Genomic DNA, 21,231 nt, shown 5'->3' on the forward strand with positions numbered 1-21,231 from the left:
TTTGAAGAAGACAGTTCAATTATTTTCTGGAAGTTATCATTGTACTTATGCTATGTTCCATTTAAACTGAGAAGTCAGAATTTGAGTTCCTAATTGAAATTTTCAACTGGAATGTCTCCACAAGTTGGATTTCCTACTCTGAAACTCAGGACTGGTCTGTCAAGTCCACGTTTTTCTGACTTCAGATTATAATTTCATTCCAAAACTTCAGTGAAAGTTGTAGTATTTTACTCTTTATTAGCACGTCTATCTATTTGTGTCTCATTAAATCAGTCCTACACACAGCACCATCCAACTTATATCTGTGGACATGTTGCTATGGTGTTTGGATGTGCAAAATACTGCGTAATGCAAGGTTATCAACTGGTATTTATTCCAAAAAAGTAAGTACAGCAACGGTTTTCTGCAAGGCTTCTACATTAGCTTTACAAAATTTTAATGGAACACGGACAACTTGGATGTGATGTCATTCCCGTCTCCGACATCCGACTTTGGAGGTAAATGGAACGAAACAATAGGTCTCAGTATTCTGGGTAGAGATCTCTTCTTTGCTAGGATGTAGTTACCCAATAGCTTTACAGAATGCAAAAATAAAAAAAATAGTAATTTTCAGATGAAAATAGTAATTTTAAGATTACAAAATCACTTCTGATTTCCACAGACACACATGTGGACACACACACAGATATCATGCTAAAATCAACTTTATTCAATGTTTTGAATATCAGACAATCAGAATCTGAACTTAACTCAATAACAGAATTATTGACCCTGTCACCAAACTTCATTTACACAGAAGAAAAAATTAATCTTCTTTATTTGTTTGTTTATTTTGTTTGGTTGCAGGTCATATTATGTTTTCTTTTATCTAAACCATATTGTTAATTAGTTTATAGTGCACTAGGGGACTGTGCTGTCTCCGGTCCTGTTCAGCCTATATACATCAGACTTCCAATACAACTCGGAGTCCTGCCACGTGCAAATGTTCGCTGACGACACTGCTATCGTGAGCTGCATCAGGAGTGGGCAGGAGGAGGAGTACAGGAACCTAATCAAGGACTTTGTTAAATGGTGCGACTCAAACCACCTACACCTGAACACCAGCAAAACCAAGGAGCTGGTGGTGGATTTTAGGAGGCCCAGACCCCTCATGGACCCCGTGATCATCAGAGGTGACTGTGTGCAGAGGGTGCAGACCTATAAATACCAGGGAGTGCAGCTGGATGATAAATTGGACTGGACTGCCAATACTGATGCTCTGTGCAAGAGAGGACAGAGCCGACTATACTTCCTTAGTAGGCTGGCGTCCTTCAACATCTGCAATAAGATGCTGCAGATGTTCTATCAGACGGTTGTGGCGAGTGCCCTCTTCTACGCGGTGGTGTGCTGGGGAGGAAGCATAAAGAAGAGGGATACCTCATGCCTGGACAAACTGGTGAGGAAGGCAGGCTCTATTGTAGGCATGGAGCTGGACAGTTTGACATCCGTGGCAGAGTGACGGGCGCTGAGCAGGCTCCTGTCAATCATGGAGAATCCACTGCATCCACTGAACAGTATCATCTCCAGACAGAGGAGCAGCTTCAGCGACAGACTTCTGTCACTGTCCTGCTCCACTGGCAGACTGAAGAGATCGTTCCTCCATCAAACTATGTGACTCTTCAATTCCACCGGGGGGGGGTAAACGTTAACATTATTCAAAGTTATTGTCTGTCTGTATACCTGCATTGTTATCACTCTTTAATTTAATATTGGTTTTTTTATCAGTATACTGCTGTTGGACTATGTGAATTTCCCCTTGGGATTAATAAAGAATCTATCTATCTATCTATCTATCTATCTATCTATCTATCTATCTATCTATCTATCTATCTATCTATCTATCTATCTATCTATCTATCTATCTATCTATCTATCTATCTATCTATCTATCTATCTATCTATCTATCTATCTATCTATCTATCTATCTATCTATCTATCTATCTATCTATCTAGGCTTGTAAGTAGAAATGAGAAATGTAAAGTGGATTAAATTAAACAGCCAAAAATATAATAAGGCGCCCCTGTTTTTATGAATGGAAATAACGGGGAATTTGAAAAGAAAGGTGGCCATCACGAAGAGTTCATGAATAAGAAGGTCACTAAGTAATAGCATGACAAAATAATTTTAATGCATAAAAAGCCAACTAGCTGGGTCCTTAATTTTGCCAGCCTCCAATTCACAACGTGCCCACCTTCTTAGCTAGTCTCAACCTGATTTAAAGTACGTATAAGGCAAGAAACATCCATAGACAGGACAAAATATACACGCATTTTAAGTGACTCTAAGCAGGTCACTTAACCGGTCTATGCTCTAACTGCATAAAATACATAATAATAGTTTTAATTTAGGTTTGAACTAATAAAGAGAATTGTTTTTACTACGAAAAGGTGCTGTATGAAAATATTGTTCCATCTGCAATTAGATGATAGAGCAGCAATAGACAGTTTACCATCACTTTTGGAAACCCTGGAATGATAACATTTTCTTTTGAATAAACTTTCTACAATTCTACTTTCACTTTGTCATTCTAGAATATTGAGTGTTGTTTGACAAGAGCAAAAATGAATTAAAATGGCTTAGCATATGGCTGTAACATAACAAAATAGGTAAAAAGTGAAGGGGTCTGAATACTTTCTGAAGGCACTTCAGAATATACAATATAAACTATTTACACTTGTTGAATGATAAACAATACAAGCTATGAACATTTACCTCATGCAGTTAACCCTGAGGATGTCTTGGGCTCGGAATTCTATGTAATTACAGTTTCCTACAAGTCGGACTTGGGGTGACGATTAATGATCCTATTTACAGTATTAAAGCCTGAATAACTCTTGAGACAGTATTCTGCTGCCGTCAAGTGGATGAAATAACAATATGCTGCAAAATATTATAAATATTTCTATCTGACTGCCACACTAAGGTAACTCATCAATATTCGTGAATGGGGTGGAGTCTTCAACCAAAAACACAATGGCAACTGAAACTGAACCATCAGTTGAATCAAGTGACAGTGATGACAATGTGAACTGGTCATCAGACATCGACACAAATAGTGAAACTGATGCATATGGCACTGTATAACCATACTGCTGTGACATGCCTGGAGACTGCAATTGTGTATCAGTTCCGTGGGGTGCAGTATCTATGTGGTAAAAGGGCAAAATGATTGTGGTCAAGTGAAAAGATAAAGACGCTGACCCCCTATGTCCTGTTCACAATGAAGCAACTTTTTTCCAATTTATCTCAGTCTGCACTTCCGTCATTTACTCCTCAAAATCTGACACTGGTATTGCATCCTCAAAGGAAAGACAAAGATCAGCAGAAGAATTAACCTCACCAATCATTATTCTTTAAATGCTAAAATTGCATGTGTGAAAAAATATATCAGTGATTGGTAGGTTTAGAAAAATTCTGCCAGTGGCTGTCAACCACATTTGGCTTAAGTATGCTTTCTTTGTCTTTACGGTCTTCCTCTACCGTTGTTACCGTCTCTTCATGTTTTAAGTATTGTCTGCACAGTTCCATGTAAATTATTAAAACACTAAAATTAAAAAAAAAAAAAAAACAAATAGACACATCTGCCAGAGGAATACTGTCTTGGTGTTCATCGAACAGAATGGATGGTCAATGTTCGTGCCACAGGTAAAGTGGAAGTCACTAAGCTTTGCGTTGTGGTACCCTACTATAACACAAGGGGAGCATCAATCATGCAATCAGACATTCTACCATCTCATTCTCAAGCAACAGAAAAAAATATTATAAGAAAAGTGCATAAAGAAATGTGTCTACTGTTCGATTGTGCTGTGCATTAGTGACTGTTTCAAAACATTTCACAGGTATGTGTACTAAATCTGCATCAGTACAGTAATGGACACTAGGCATGCCTTTTGTTCTGTACTTTATGTTTTGGTATTTACATGTTTCTGTTACACGCAATAATATTTTTTATTGTTGAAAAAAATTGAATGTTTTTGAATCGCTTTTTCTGGGAGTAAATGCAATGCAAAGTAGGCTACCAACAGTTGCCCTATAGTATCTTCTGTGTCCACCTCATAGACAGTGCTGATATTAATATATTTACAGTTGTACCTCAGTATATGTCCGCTGTGGAATAAGTCCAACTTGGTATACGCTGAAAATTTTGCTTGGTATATGACCTTTATTTGGAATACGACTCGCGTGCTAGAACACCGCGCACTACCCTTGATAATCTCTCTTGAGACAAAGCCACAACTGCCAACGAGCGTCAGTATGCCAGTTGCTAGCATTCAGTGAACAACCCGCGCTATAACTCTCTGTGAATTTTACACGTGATTTTGTGTTGTTTCGCGTACATTTTTAGTAAATTCATTAACCATGAGTTCTAAGAAAGTTAATGAGAAGAGCCAAGCAATGAAGAAAATGGTTAGGATCATCATGGAGATGAAAAAAGAGATTGTTGAAAAGTATGAAGGTGGCATACGTATCCGGGACTTGGCTGCTGCATACCGTATGCCGAGAATGACGGTATCTATGATTGTGAAAAACAAAGACGTTATTAAATCGGCTAACGTTGCGAAGGGGGTGAAATCAATTACCAAACAAAGATCATGGACATTAGAGCATGTTGAAAAATTGGTTTTGATCTGGATAACAGAAAAACAGTGTGCCGGCGATAGCGTATTGGAAGCAATTATTTGCGAAAAGGCAAAACTGATGCATGCCGATCTTTTGAAAAAAAATGCAGGAACGAGCCAAGAAAGTGAAGTGTTTAAAGCCAGCCATGGCTGGTTTGATAATTTTAAGAAGAGGACTGGCATTCACAGTGTTGTGAGGAATGGAGAGGGAGCCAGTGCTGATAAAGATGCCGCCAATGATTTTGTTACAGAGTTTGGGAAATTTGTGGAGGCTGAGGGTTTTGTTCCCCAACAAGTTTTTAATTGTGATGAAACAGGCCTGTTTTGGAAGAAAATGCCTAACAGGACCTATATAACACAAGAGGAGAACGCATTGCCAGGGCACAAGACAATGAAGGACAGGCTAGCTCTCTTGTTCTGTGGCAATGCAAGTGGGGATTGCAAACTGAAGCATCTACTGATCTACCACTCTGAAAACCCGTGGGCCTTTAAGAAACATAACGTGCAGAAAACTCAGTTACCTGTGATGTGGAGGTCAAACAGCAAGGCTTGGGTAACCACAGAATATTTCAGTGAGTGATTTAATGTTGTGTTTGGGCCAAGTGTAAAAAGTTATTTAGAGGAGAAAAACCTGCCTCTGAAGGCCCTCCTCATAATGGACAATATTCCAGCTCACCCTTCAAGCTTGCAGGACTATGTGCTGCCGGAGTTAGACTTCATCACTGTAAAGTTCCTGCTCCCTAACATGACTCCTCTCATTCAGCCCATGGACCAGCAGGCGGAGTGGTGGCTCTGAGGCTAAGGATCTGCGCTGGTATCCGGAAGGTTGCCGGTTCAAATCCCCGTTACTGCCAAAAGAGATCCTACTCTGCTGGGCCCTTGAGCAAGGCCCTTAACCTGTAATTGCTCCAGGGGTGCTGTATAATGGCTGACCCTGCGCTCTGACCCCAAGGAGTATGCAAAAAACTAACAAACACTGTTGTAAGTTGCTCTGGATAAGAGCGTCTGCTAAATGATGTAAATGTAAATGTAAATCAGTAATTTCAAGAAACTCTACACTAAAGCACTATTCCAGAGGTGCTTTGAAGTGACCTCTGACACAGAATTAACCCTGAGAGAGTTTTGGAAACATCACTTTACTATCGTCCATTGCATAATTCTCATTGACAAAGCTTGGCAGGACGTTTCCTACAGAACAATGAACTCTGCTTGGAGGAATTTGTGGCCAGAAGCTGTGACTGAAAGGGACTTTGAGGGCTTTGAGGCTGTGCCTATAGTGGAGGATATTGTCTCTCTGGGCAGGTCCATGGGTCTGGATGTGAGTGATGGTGATGTGGAGGAGTTAGTGGAGGGGCACAGGGAAGAGCTGACCACTGAGGAGCTGCAGGAACTTGAGAAGGAGGAGCACAAGACTAAGATGGATGCACTCACTTCAGGCTCGGAGGAGGAGGAGATAGAGGAAGCCCCTACTTCATTAATCAAGGAAATCTTTGCCAAATGGATGGATGTCAAAAACTTTATAGAGAAGTACCAATCCAACAAAGCCCAAACAAGCCGTAATAGTATTGTCTGGAATCTGAGAAGAAGGCAGAAGCAAAGTTTTTTGGACAGATTTTTAGTAAAAGTCAAACCTGGTGAGCCTCAACCAGGTCCAAGTAGGGAAAAGAGACAGAAAAGAGAAAGAGACAAAACACCAGAATTTCAGATTCCTGAAGTTTTATTGGAAGGGGACTCTCCTTCTAAACAATAACATCTCCTCCTCCTCCCTTCCCAGCACCATCCTAGTAGGCACTTGACTCTTCTCACCAAGGAAAAGTGAGGTTAAATTTTCATTTATTTCATCTAATTGCTTTTGTATTTATGTATTTTAGTATTAAGCAGTGTTTAAATTATTTTATTCAACCCCATCAATGTATAATATGCCAATAACAATAGGATTTTTTTTCATGGAAACGGATTAATCATTTTCCCTTTATTTCTTATGGGAAAAATGTGTTTCATATAAGTCCTGTTTGGTATAAATCCAAGGATCTGGAACGGATTAAGGACCGAGGTACCACTGTACTATGGTTTTAGTCTTATATCCCAAATACACAGACACCACCGGGTGACAGCATTATTTAATTAAAAATTAAATATGGAGATGGGTGACAGGCAAATATTGATACTAGGAAGACAATAATCTAATAAACAAGCTCAAAATGTGAAACCAGAATTGAAATTTTTAAAAAAATGTAGCAGAGGAAACCAAAATCAACATAATTTCAAGAAACAAGAACCAAAATGTGTGACCAAAATCATAATAAATAAAAAAAGAATTGTAAAAAATAAGTTCAAAAACACTAACTACTGTTTTTTTCTCTGTTGTATGCATGAACTTGAAAAACCAGGAAGTGCTTAATGTTGACTGTTATCCTTTTGGCCCATTGATGTCACTTTTAGGTGACCTTACCTAGTAATAGCATAGCAACCATCACCAAAAAAGTCCCAAAATGGCGGTGTCAATAACATAAACAACACGCTGCTGCTGTAAGACTTAACTTTAAACATTGCAAAAATGTATTGAAACAAACACAAAGTACATTTAATCACTACATTCCTTTGCTTTCAAAACCAAAAAAGAGCTGCAAAAAGTTAGAAACAAAATCCAGATCAGGACAGTAACGACATGTATGTTACAGAAGGTTAATTGGAGGTTGTCGCTGTGTGGATAGGAGTGTACCTGCCTTTAAAGTGAGAAGGATTTGCACTCCAACAAGAGGTATGTCTGTCGCTGCCAGCAGTCATTAAATTTATGCTGTGTTTCAATCAAATTAAATATAAAAATTAACAAACTGACCCCACCACCTGACACTGATTCAGAATAAGTGGACTCAGAAAAGAGACGTCTGGAATTAGCAGCTTCCTCCAATTAAGACGCTGTTGGCCTTTACTGTGAGACATGGACATGCAGCTGCTTGGGTGGCCATCCAGGTCTGATGTGCCGTAAGTAGACCAGATGGATATGTTTACAGTAGAATTTGTTTAATTTTGTGTACAACGCAGTTTTGTTGCCTGACAGTTGAGATGTCTACATAATGCTGTTTGAGTGATAAATTAAGTCAATGCAAATGTGGGGATGCCATTGCAAGTTTCCACTGAAAACCCCCACTTGTAGATAAATAAACAGAGAGCTGGCTCACTGAAAAAAAGGCAGCTGGGTGCAGAGCAGGCTGGGTTAGGCTTCAGATTTAATGATAAAGAGAAATAAATATGCAATTCATATTAACTATCCATCCATCCATCCATTATCCAATCCCAGCCAACACAGGTTGCAAGGCAGGAAACAAACTCCGGGCAGGTTGCCAGCCCACCGCAGTCATATTAACTAGACTCAGCCTTATTTCATATATAGGCTAAAATCACTGCACACACTGCATTTCCTTATTTTTGTGGGAATTATGTGCAATTTACCTCTTATTTGTTGTACTCCCATTTTCTTAATGTGCTATATAGTAATCATGATAACTAAGCTTTCTGTTTATATAATCTTCAGGATGAGCCTTTTCACTGTATCCTCAAGTATGCAAACAATAAATTAAATTGAATATCATTAAGACAAGGTGCACTTTCAAGTTTTGGATTGAAATTTTATAACAGCAACTGGTAGAAAATATTCCAGGCCTGTTTTTTTCCTATTTATCTCAGTCTACACTTCCATCATTTATTCCTCAAAATCTGACACTGGTATTACAACCTCAAAGGAGAGACAAAGATCAGCAGAAGAATTACCCTCTCCAATCATTATTCTTTCTTCTTCTTCTTTTGGCTGCTCCCGTTAGGGGTTGCCACAGTGGATCATCTTCTTCCATATGTTTCTGTCTTCTGCATTTTACTCTATTACACCCACCACCTGCATGTTCTCTCTCACCACATCCATAAACCTTCTCTTAGTCCTTCCTCTTTTCCTCTTGCCTGGCAGCTTTATCCTTAACATCCTTTTCCCAATATACAAAGCATCTCTCCTCTGCACATGTCCAAACCAATGCAATCTCGCCTCTGTGACTTTGTCTCCCAACTGTCCAACTTGAGCTGACCCTCTAATATCCTCATTTCCAATCCTATCCATCCTCGTCACACCCAGTGCAAATCTTAGCATCTTTAACTCTGCCACCTCCAGCTCTGTCTCCTGCTTTCTGGTCAGTGCCTCTGTCTCCAACCCATATAACATAGCTGGTCTCACTACCATCCTGTAGGCCTTTCATTTCACTCTTTCTGATATCCGTCTGTCACAAATCACTCCTGACACTCTTCTCCACCCATTCCCCCATGCCTGCACTCTCTTTTCACCTCTCTTCCACAATTCCCGTTACTCTGAATTGTTTATCCCAAGTATTTAAACTCATCCACCTTCGCCAACTCTACTCCCTGCATCCTCACAATTCCACTGACCTCCCTCTCATTTACACACATGTATTCTGTCTTGTTCCTACTCACCTTCATTCCTCTCCTCTCTAGAGTATATCTCCTCCTATCCAGGGTCTCCTCAACCTGCTCACTACTATCGCTACAGATCACAAAGTCATCAGCAAACATCATAGTCCATGGGGACTCCTGTCTAATCTCGTCTGTCAACCTGTCCATCACCATTGCAAATAAGAAAGGGCTCAGAGCCGATCCCTGATGTAATCCCACCTCCAACTTGAATGCATCCATCACTCCTACCGCAGACCTCACTACTGTCACACTTCCCTCGTACATATCTTGTACAACTCTTACATACTTCTCTGCCACTCCTGACTTCCTCATACAATACCACGACTGTCAACCTCATTCGGCTTAAGTAAATTTTCTTTGTCTTTAGAGTCTTCCTATACTTTGTGTCTTCTCTTCATGTTTTAAGAATGTATTGTGCAGTTCCTCGTAAACTATTAAAACACAGAAGTAAAAAAAAGAAATAGACACCACTGCCACAGGAATACTGACTTGGAGTTCATCGAACAGAATGGATGAGACCATCTCCAAGGTTCCGATCAGCTGGGATCTCCTGGTGAAGCTTCCAGTTTGGCACACCAGTGACTGTGGGAGTGAGGCTGGCAGTTAAAATCTGCTGCTGCTGAGAGGCAAATATAAACTAGGGTGGGTCTTGTCTTCATCAGCAACCATTACAAACACCCCCCCATCCCCCCCATCAATTGCCTTTAAGTTAACTTGCTACATAAAGCCATCAGAAGATGAGGCTTTTGAGCTGAAGTTGATTATTATAAAATTCAGGGTGGATATAAATGGAATAGACAATAGAAGAGGCTTAATGAGCCAGCACATGAGCCAGGATACGAAGGATCTGGAGGTCTGTTCAAGCAATAATTGTGATGTAAAGATAAAACAAAATCTAAGAAAACTGGACAAAAGCATAGACAGAAAATTGCGCAAATTTGAGAATAAAATCAAAGTACTTGGGGTTCATCTGGAAGAAGTAAAAATTCTGTCTACAATATATTCTGGGTAATAATGTTAACAAATCTTAAGTAAGAACCTAAATCCGCCCGTCCATTTAATTTGTATCGAGATTGTAGGAGCTCTATAAGCATTTACGGCAGCATCAAGCATAAGCTGGTGGCCATCCCTAGATGAGGTTCCAGTCCATTGCACATTTTTACATTAAGAGATCATTCCTTTGAAAACAATGAACATTTTCTGACAGGAGCTACCAATGAAAAAACCCCAATAGATACAAGGAACCCGCTTGAAGTATGTTTGTGTGGACAGACTGAGCCGGGAATCAAATTTGGTTTTCCACAGCTGTGAAACAGTGGAATTACCAACCCCTTATCTCTCTTCTGATTTGTGAAATTGGTTATTTTACTTTTCTAAGAACTGTAGGCTTATTAGACCTGTGACCTTGGAGGCATAATAAGGTCACCAAACTCTTTATGTGTTGTAAAAGTTGACTAAAATATGTTGGACATCAGAAAAAATAAAATCATTTTGACAGAGAAATCTGGCATTAAAAATTTCTGCTGATGTACCCTACTTTGAGGAGAACAACAGGCCAACCTGAGTGAGAAAACCGCTATTAAACTGACTGAGACTAACTGATTTACATGTTTTAGATGTTATAGTTTGCCAAAAGGTGAGAATAATTCAGCTGACCAAGGGAAGAAATGTCAAGAAAACTAGCAAAAAAGATTTATATCGAGGATCCAACTCATCTTTAGTCAAAACTTATCTGAAAACAAAAAAACCAAAGCTGAGACAGCAGTCTGTCTTCTTTATAATAAAACACTGCTCTGTTGTATCTGCGTGTGCCTGATTGGTCAACTTGGCTTTGGTTTGATTGGTCAGTTTGGCAGTGTTGTCTCATTGGTAGGGATGATGACATGATACTTTAGTGGTGTGAAGTTTCATTTTTGATTGTGAGAATTTGTTTTTTAGCTTTACAAAATGAGCAGTTAAAATGGAGCATTTTAATAACATCTAATCAAATAACGTTAGGTCATTATATACCATATTCATGAGACACAACCTGATTCCCCTTCAAAGATGAAAAGTATTTGCAAGAATACAAATAATGTTTTCACAATGGGTAATGGGAGCCAATCTACCATTAGCGGCAGTCAAAAAGTGGACAGAATACAACCAAAATGCCTGGAAATGACTGTCTCCAATAAGTAGGCTTTATTGGAATGTGATCGAGAGAGGAAATGCCGGGCAAGAAAGGATGTGACACATGAGGATATCAAGGACAAGGTAGGGGGAACGCTGAGGGAACACATAGAGCAAGAGATATCAAATAATTTTTCTCCTATGATCTGTTTCATCTTCATCAGCCAGCAGAGTCTTATCTCCAGCCATGCTTCACACTGCTAACCTGCAGTCGATAGCAACTTGATCTGCAATGGCTTTTCCCCAGCTTCATGAGCTCAAAGCTTTGCCAACATCCATGAATCCAAGCCAAGGTTACCCTAGCAGATGGAGAAGTGACTGTGGAGCTGCAGAGGTAACAGTCCCTCAGCTTTTCTACTTCTTGTACTTAGATTGCAACCAGCATTCCAGATCCCAGCTTTGAGACTCTTCAGTCACTCTCCAGAAGAGTCAATTTCCAATTTCTGCAGCACTTGGCGCTTTGTTAAGTTAGACTTTACTTTTTTTCATTATCCCACTTAAAACACCAATGTAATTCAGCCCTGCTGCAGTGTTCACTGGTGCTGATGGAGTTTCTGCTTTTTACATTGCAGATTTAAGTAGCTCACAGCACTTAGAAGGACCGTTGACTGTTGCTGAACTGGATGAAATTTATTTGTGACTTTTAAGGCTTGCCGTTTTTCTTGGCATCCCTGCAGTAGGCTCTGGAGCTACTCAATATGAAATATATGGTGACATGGTCAACACTTCAAAATCACTTTATGCCACGGGAAGTCATGTGCCGGACAAGTATTTTGTTACATACATTATATACAGCGTATCAAATATCAAATATATCACTGACTGAACAGTCAGCTATGTAGATCAGGACAAATTAATCTAATAATGAGGTCACTCTGCTAAGTGCAGCATGTGAGAATATGAGATTTTAAACATGACAGTGTAAAAGGCATAAACAAAGTCATGAGTTGGTTTTATTTCAAATCCATTGTGCACTTTCCTGCACAGACAATGCATTACACATTTTGTGTCAAGGCTGCTGGGATTAGAAGCTGTGGGCTGTAAATATTTCAGGAATGCAAGAATGTGCAAACCAACAGTTTATCTCTGATGAAAGTGTCGTCCTACTCATTGTGCTGAAATCGGGAAACAACGCTGATGGTATTGTGAGCCAGAGGGCAAATCCTGACACTTTAGGACCAAAGATTAGGATGCTCACTTCAAACTTTATGTTACCCTTAGTGATTTCCAGCCTTAAAAGCAAAAGAAGCAATTAAGAGTAATGAATTCTGACAGATTTCCTAAAAAGCAATCCATCCATTCTTTAACAAAGCCACTTAATCCATTTCAATGTCTCACAGGCCGGAGCTTCTCATAATAAACAAGTCTTGTCTTTTATGCTACTCTGACTTATAGCCATGAGCTGATTGTTCATATTTATTTCATCATTTGATTAAAGTTATTCCCAAGCTGTATTCATATGCTTGACGTGTTCTCCCTTCACAAAATGTTGTGCTTCTGCCAGCTATTTGAACTGCCTTATTCCGACACATGAGGTTCCACTTTTGTGCCCAAGCGCTGCTCTTTCGAGACTAATCATTGTACTGTAAACACTAGTGCTGAATGCATGAGAATGCAGCTGGCTATTCGGAAATAAAGAGCCCACTTTTATTTTAATGATTGGGCTTAAACAGCTTCGGGCTTGTCCTGAGTCAAACCGCCCCAAACACTTCCTGCTTAGAGAACAAAGGGCCAGTTTGATCAGGCAGCCTCAAGCATGGCCAACACACAAGTGGGTCAGTGTTTCACAGTAACAAGTCTACTCAATAGCCGTTATGACTGACTTACTGTGGAGTTTGCTTTGGTGAGGAGAGGCCTGATTCATTAGATATTTGTTTATCATATGGAGTATATGAACATCTAAAAATATGATATATGTAAAGTAAAAGATGGGCAACATGGTGGCTTAGTAGCTAGAACGTCTATCTCAAAGATCAGGCGGTATGGAGTAGGAGAGATGTGCTGAGTGTAAGCAGCAAGTGTTGAATCCAATTCAGTCCCCCTTGCCCCACACTGACAAACATGTCAATCAAATCTTGAAATCAGAGACATTTCATGATCAGTGCTTACACTGAAATCAATGCTAGATCTCATCCTTCTCTATGGATCATTGCAAATTCCATTCTCTTAAAAAATGTTTAATCAACTTTATGAACAATCCACTCGCAGCAAGGAACTTCAAATTTTTGCAGCTCATTCATGGGTGACAATTGCACTTGAAATGTTGGACTCTTTCCATATCATAGAACAGAAGCATTAATGAATAAATGACCTACAAATGATGACAAATTGTAAGACACTGATTGCACCACCAACACACCTCAGTTAATTTTGGCAAATTGCGTCATAGCCTTCTTCTTCATCGCATCCCATGAAATGCTACCTCATGAGCATTCCAGGTTGGGAACCCCTGTTGTAATGGCTACTTCCAGCATGATAAGGCATCATGTCACAAAGAATATTATCTCCAACTGGTTTCTTGAACGTGACAATGAGTTCATAGTTCATCAGTGGTCTTCTCACTCTGAATCCAACAGAACACCTTTGGGACGTGGTAGAGCGAGAAATCTGCAACTTTAATGTGCAACTGAATCAAGGATGTTCTGAGAGTGAAAGGAATCTCTACCTAGTGTTATTAAAATTTTGCTAAGAGTTTGCTGAGTGAGTGTAATTTATTCAAGTATATTATACATTTTAATAAAGTTGCTTCAACATGAATTGGTTATATTATCTTAGTATTATGTCATTGTTTCCAGCTATCTGCTCCAATTATGTTAATCTTACAGAATTCAGACATTGCTGTGCATCATTCTTTTTGTCCAGTTTTAACAGTTTGTGAAAACTCTTCCAGTTTTTCAATTAAAACCACAAATAGCTATGATTCAAAATCTATACTTAAGATGTCCACAAGTGAACCACCTGAGCAATACTCAGTGTGTTGCTTGAGAAGATACTAGCCTTCCTATCACAAAGACCAGACCCAGCCAACACACACAAAGTGGCCACATGTGGGTAGACTATAGGCAGTCTGGGCTTGGAAAACCCAATTAAATACCACACTGGCTCAATATGGGGGGCTTCTGCAAGGGACCCCTTAACTAAGTTCCCCTTGTGGCCCAAAATTGGTTAATGGCTGTCAGTGCAAGTTCAGGAAGTCCCTCATTGGCTCAGTGATGGTTTGGTAATGCTTGGCCAGTGTCATCACTAGCCCATAGTTTCTCACCTTTTAATGCTGTCACAAAATAATTAATGCCGTGAATTTATATTGTCATATTTATATTGTAGGTATTATTGACAATGTCTGCGGTGGGTTGGCGCCCTACCCAGGATTGGTTCCCTGCCTTGCGCCCCGTGTAGGCTGGGATTGGCTCCAGCAGACCCCTGTGACCCTGTGTTCTGATTCAGCGGGTTGGGAAATGGATGGATATGAATATTGACAATGTTTTCGTGTTCAAAGTTGTAATGCCTTAGACATAACTTGATTGTTAAAAAAAAACAACTAAAAACTAAACAGTAGTGCAGTGGTAGCCTCACAGTAAGGAAACTGGGGATCATCTTTCAGGTCCTACCTGAGTGGAGTTTGCATGTTCTTTAGTGTTCCTTGCCCAAACACACTGGATTCAACTCTTGATCTGAATACTCATGTATCGGGGTAGGCAATACCCAGTCCCCATCTCCCACCTTTACCCAAGCACCTTCTCATTGTTGACTGTTTAATCCCACTTCAAAATGAGTCGCAATACAGTCAAATCACTTTCTTCTGATTAGGTTGTGTTTCCTTTTGACTTGAGGCAATATAATCACATTTCAAATTCCAGCATTAACAAAGGCTCATTCCTACTTCAATGTACTGTGCAAAACAGAACAATAATAATATAATAATAATAACGTTTATGAATCAATCGATCCATTTCTGAAGACACAAAAAATTTGTGTTAGTGTTGTGGGGACTGGAGTCACAGAAGCACTGGGTACAAAGCAGAAATCAACTCTCTCCATATGATGAATTGCTATGCATGCAAGCTGAGGTAAGATAAATGGGGAAGGATAATGATGAAACACTATCTTTGCCAGCTCATGTTTTGTTGCCCTACACTGGAAGAAGACTTTGTGAAAGAACATCAGCCTCAGTTCCATCCCATGGCTCAAAGCTTCATTCTGTCCACCTCAGCTCCTTTATAGTCTCCTCAATAATGTCTAAGCCAGTCACCTGATATAAATACAATTGAGCAGGCCTTCCATAAGCTGATGAGAAATGTTAAGGGGACAACCCCCCAAAACAAGCATGATCTGAAGATGGATACATCTGAGGCTTGGCAGAGCATCACCAGAGCAGATTCTGAGCACCTGGTGATGTCCATGAATCCCAGACTTCAAACAGTCATTGCATGAAAGGAATATGTCCTCACAGGAATATGTACTCACAGGTGGCACAGTGGTAGTGCTGCTGCTTTGCAGTAAGGAGACTGTGGAAGATTGTGGGTTTGCTTCCCGGTTCCTCCCTGTGTGGATAGCGCTTTGAGTACTGAGAAAAGTGCTATATAAATGTAATGAATTATTATTATTAATACTGTATGTGACAAAGCACTACGATTGCTTTATAAGACCTGAAATGGGGGAACCATGTAGAAAAAGTGTTGTCATTTCTGCATGGTGTGAGCAAAGTGTACACAAATACCCTTAAATGAAAGTCTGCATTGTGCACTTTAATCATGTCTGAATTGTTTGGTTCACAATTTTGAACTGTGGAGCATGGGGGTAAATCAAGGAAAAGTGTGTCTTTATCCCAAACATTATAACCGGCACTGTATAAGCTGAATTACCACCAGAGATTCTTCTGTTATTGAGGGCTGATGATCCATACATTTGCTTTGTTTCTTCTTTTTTCAGTTAATCCTTGCATAATTAAACTCTTTGGTCTCTTAATTTGCAATCTTTAAATATTGCATATTAAACAAAATTAATATGAGCCAACTGACACATGTTAACTGATGTTCTGCTCACCTGCAGGTCTGAGACATGGAGGAATGGTCTGCCTCTCGGCGAAGTCGGGCCAGCTTTGCTCCTCCTTCCATCTGTAGGCAAGTGATCCTCTCATCTACCAATACGGTTTTCATTAGTTTCTGGTGATCATCAACACAAGAGGCGACGGTCTGCAAAAAAAGGAACATTGGTCTAAAGATTTCTCTATTTATACTCCATCATCCTAGAGGACTATACAAATATGTAGCATACAAAAAAATAAGCCAAGAGACAAGAAACATCATCCATCATTATGATGAAAACACACCCCTAGGAATCCTACAGATAAGAATATGAAAGTCCAACAGTACACTAAAATAGGGTCCTTATAGTTGCATTAAATTCAAAATGATTATAGCACTGCAAAAAAATATTTTAAATCTGTACCACTTGAGTCTTGGGAAACTAAATTGGAATAAACCCTTGACAGTCAGAAATAAGAATAACTTTTTTCTGTAAGGCTCGTTGTACAATATAGCACAATAAGCAAGTCAACATATAAAAGGGAATACAGCAAATAAGTCAAAAGACCATTTAACGGTATTATTGTTTTTTTCTTGCTTTAAAACAATTTAATTTCTTTAGGAAGAACAGCCATACGTAAAATTTGGTGGTGGCAATTCCAGCCTTGAGTCTCCACTCACAGGTTTGTATTTGCTCTGGACATCTGCACACTGCCATTTTCCCCCATTCATTTTTCGTGACACTGCTCAAGTTCCATCAGGTTCAATGGGACTGTAAGTGAACGGCCTTTTCACGTCCAGCCAACAAATCTCAGTTGGACTGAGATTTGGAGACTATGAGTCAGTCAATCCAGGACATTATTATTTTTAGGCCATTCCTGTGTAGCTTTGACTTCATGCTTGGAGTCGTTGTTTTGTTGGAATATAAATCTTCTTCTAAGGTGCAGGTTTCCTATGGGCTGCATCAGATTTTTCTCCAGGATTTCTCAGGATTTTGCTGAATTTGCTTTACCCTCTACAATAGGAAGCCTTACAGTGCCAGCTGCAGAGAAACATCTTCACAACCTGATGCTGCCAATGCAGTGCTTCTCGGTGGGTATGGTGTTTGTGAGTAATGTGCAGTGTTAAGCTTACATCAAACATGCCGTTTAGTCTGATGGCCAAAATATCTCAACTCTTTCAGAGTTTTTAGAGGTCTCTTGGTCATCTACCTCTTGCATTATCACTCAATATTTATGGATGGCACACTCTTTCGACTTACAGCTGTGCCATTACTCTTTCCTTTTCTTAATGATTGATTTAACTGGATATTCAGTGAATTCAAGATTTTCTTGTCTTCACCTTGTGACTTGTGCTTCTCAATCATCTTTTCATGGAGTGTGCTTGGTGTGTTCTTTTGTCTTCATTGTGTAGGTTACTCCACCATACTCACTCACCACAGTCAGGCCCATAGAAACTAATATCAAGTGAAACCCCAGACAGGTGATCTCCATTGAACTAACTGAGGAACTTCTAAAACCGGTGGGTAACACCAGCGATGGTTTAGGGGTGTCATATAAAAGGGGATGAACACTTATACAATCAATCATTTTGTGTTTGTAATTAAGTTACATTATTTTGCTGAGATCTGTGTCCACTCTAACATGAAAGAATAATTTTTTGTTGATAAATGTCAAGTAAGCCAAATTAAATCCACAGAGGTTAAATGTTGTGGAACAAAAAAATGTGAAAACCAAGGTGGTGAATACTTTTTATAGACGTTATACACTAAATGGTCACATTATTAGGTATATCTGGTTAGTAACACAAATTACTTGCTACTTCAAGCAGCTAATCAGGGGTCTCTATCACAATATATTATAGTATGCATACTTGATCAAAATTCAAGTATTGTTATTCCTTGACCAAACTTTAGAATGGGCAAGATTTGTGAATTAACTGATTTTGACTGTGATTTGATTATGGTGTCAGACGTGATTATTTGAACATTTTGGAAAACAGATGATAACCTGACATTTTCATATAGTAGAGTCTGAAGCATAAGCCACGCTTGATCAAGCAATAAAGCGTATGTGCAAAGAATAGATCAAGGAAGACATACATGGCAGAACTTACCTTGGTGGAGTCAGGCAACTGATGTTTTTCAAGGAAATCCAAAGCCTCTCCTAGAAGAGACAAAGCCCTCTGACAGGAAAGCGAGAATTCTTCTAATCGCTTGGGAGGGAAAAATAAAAAATAAGTTAAAAGGAATCAGTTTATATTTATTATTTAACCTTTTCAAGTGTAGTTCTTTGGTTTTTAGATTTTTTTTATAAGTTGTATTGGCTGTAAGTCTTGTAAAAGAAACAAATGCACTTCCATGCACTGTTATACTTGAAAGAAAGAAAGAAAGAAAGAAAGAAAGAAAGAAAGAAAGAAAGAAAGAAAGAAAGAAAGAAAGAAAGAAAGAAAGAAAGAAAGAAAGAAAAATTCAGCTCTAAAGAGCTCCCCATTATTGACTGTTCTTGCTGGCTGCCGACGTCATTGACCTCTAAACATGTCAGATTGGTCCAGAAAATAAAGACTCTTTTCTTTGGGCTCATACTGTACTGGAGAAGAATGCCCTGCCAAACAGTTGCTTTTTTAGGTGGTGAGTGGCATTCTTCATGCTGTATACTTGCCTTTAAAATAACATTGGGTGTATACAGGAAAGGTGGTGTAATCGCTCATTATGGACTAAAGCAAATATAAACTTTCATAATTAGTATGAGGTCAGCACATAGTAAAAATAAAATATTCAATATGGTACTTACCAGTTGAAAAGAGATCCAGTCACTGTGACAGTGAACAGAGGCACCACCCAGGCTAATAGGAAGCTGTGTAGAATCCACGTGTGCTTGAAGTGCTGATAATCCCTTCACCACCACCAACTGCAGGAGAAAGAATAGCAATTGAAATATTAAGTACACATAATTTTTCACAAACTGGATATCTGCATCCATCTGTTTTCAATCCTCCATATCTAGTTCCTGCACTCCCACACACACATACACACACAACGGGCCAGTTTATTGTATCATAATAATTTAGGATGTTTTTGGGATGAAAATGGGGGTACCAGAGTAAAACACACATAGACAAAGGGAGAGTGAATGAATTTAATGTTTGATTTCTCAGTTGTTTGTTCTGTAAAGCAGAAGGTGCTGCAAAAGTTATATACAGTACAAACTATCCACCCACCCATTATCAAATCAACTCAGTCCAGTTCTGATTACGTTAAAAGGAAAAGCCACTTGAAGATACACTTAAACTGCATCATGTACCCATAATCACTCAATAAGGGGAAAAATTACATTTTCCAGTTAACATAATATGCAACTCTTTGGAATGTAAGAGAAAAATCAATTGACCCAGAGAAATGGCGAAGGTGGAAGAAGGTGCCTACTCCATACAGGCTGTGACCAGTCCACATCTGTAACCATCATATCATTTTATGCACACTCACACATACACACACACACACACGCACGCATGCACACGCACACCCACACGCACACACACACATATATATATATATTGTCACACACGCGTGTTTAGGAGACAACTAAAGGGCTTGAGTACATGCGATTCCACGCCAGACCAAGGGGTGGCCAGGTGCACTAATTCTCCCTCTCGATCTTTTGCAGACTATTCTAGGGAAATCCCGCCCGGCTCTGGGGTAGCCAATAACGTCACTTTCGGTTCTGTTCCTGATGACATCACTTCCTCCACTGGCCTTTAAAGCTGCCATCCTGTGTATAGAGAATCAGTTCTGTTTTGGACTCTGTTGTGCGAACATGTCTGTTCTAAGAAATCAGTTTTGCAGCCGGGAACAATTATACGGGTGGCTGCCCCAAACCTTCTGAGCGTCTTATGGTCGTTTTTGTGACAATATATATATATATACAATATATGTACTGTATATATAAATATATATACAGTCATATGAAAACGTTTGGGAACCCCTCTCAGCGTGCATAATAATTTACTCTACTTTCAACAAAAAAGATAACAGTGGTATGTCTTTCATTTCCTAGGAACATCTGAGTATTGGGGTGTTTTCCAAACAAAGATTTTTAGTGAAGCAGTATTTAGTTGTATGAAATTAATTCAAATGTGAAAAACTAGCTCTGCAAAAATTTGGGTCCCCTTGTAATTTTGCAGATTTGAATGCATGTAACTGCTCAATACTGATTACTTGTAACACCAAATTGGTTGGATTAGCTCATTAAGCCTTGAACTTTATAGATAGGTGTGTCCAATCATGAGACATAAAGGTATTTAAGGTGGTCAATTGCAAGTTGTGCTTCTCTTTCACTCTCCTCTGAAGAGTGACAGCATGGGATCCTCAAAGCAACTCTCAAAAGATCTGAAAACAAAGATTCTTCAGTATCACGGTTTAGGGGAAGGCTACAAAAAGCCATCTCAGAGGTTTAAACTGTCAGTTTCAACTGTAAGGAATGTAATCAGGAAATGGAAGGCCACAGGCATAGTTGCTGTTAAACTCAGCAGGTCTGGCAGACCAAGAAAAATACAGGAGCGACATATGCGCAGGATTGTGGGAATGGTTACAGACAACCACAGATCACCTCCAAAGACCTGCAAGAACATTTTGCTGCAGATGGTGTATCTGTACATCGTTCTACAATTCAGCGCAATTTGCAGAAAGAACATCTGTATGGCGGGGTGATGAGAAAGAAGCCCTTTCTGCACTCACGCCACAAACAGAGTCGCTTGTTGTATGCAAATGCTCATTTAGACAAGCCAGATTCATTTTGGAACAAAGTGCTTTGCACTGATGAGATAAAAATGTAGTTATATGGTCATACCAAAAAGTGTTTTGCATGGCAGAAGAACACCGCATTCCAAGAAAAACACCTGCTA

At 39.4% G+C, this 21,231-nt stretch overlaps 1 protein-coding gene across 3 annotated transcripts in view; it reads right to left on the minus strand.

The window, feature by feature from the left end:
• The window catches only part of LOC114645726 (rho guanine nucleotide exchange factor 40-like), a 252,056-nt gene that overhangs the window by 91,325 nt on the left and 139,500 nt on the right, over window positions 1-21,231 (minus strand). For all 3 annotated transcript variants that reach the window (XM_051923101.1, XM_051923100.1, XM_028793549.2), the window contains exons 9-11: window positions 19,122-19,238; window positions 18,445-18,543; window positions 16,349-16,497 (exon numbers count right to left, since the gene is read on the minus strand). In XM_051923101.1, coding sequence (XP_051779061.1) covers window positions 16,349-16,497; window positions 18,445-18,543; window positions 19,122-19,238 — 365 coding nt within the window. The remainder of the gene's footprint in view (window positions 1-16,348; window positions 16,498-18,444; window positions 18,544-19,121; window positions 19,239-21,231) is intronic.

The sequence above is a fragment of the Erpetoichthys calabaricus genome, chromosome 2 (assembly GCF_900747795.2).
Source record: "Erpetoichthys calabaricus chromosome 2, fErpCal1.3, whole genome shotgun sequence".
In the NCBI taxonomy this organism is placed as follows: domain Eukaryota; kingdom Metazoa; phylum Chordata; class Cladistia; order Polypteriformes; family Polypteridae; genus Erpetoichthys; species Erpetoichthys calabaricus.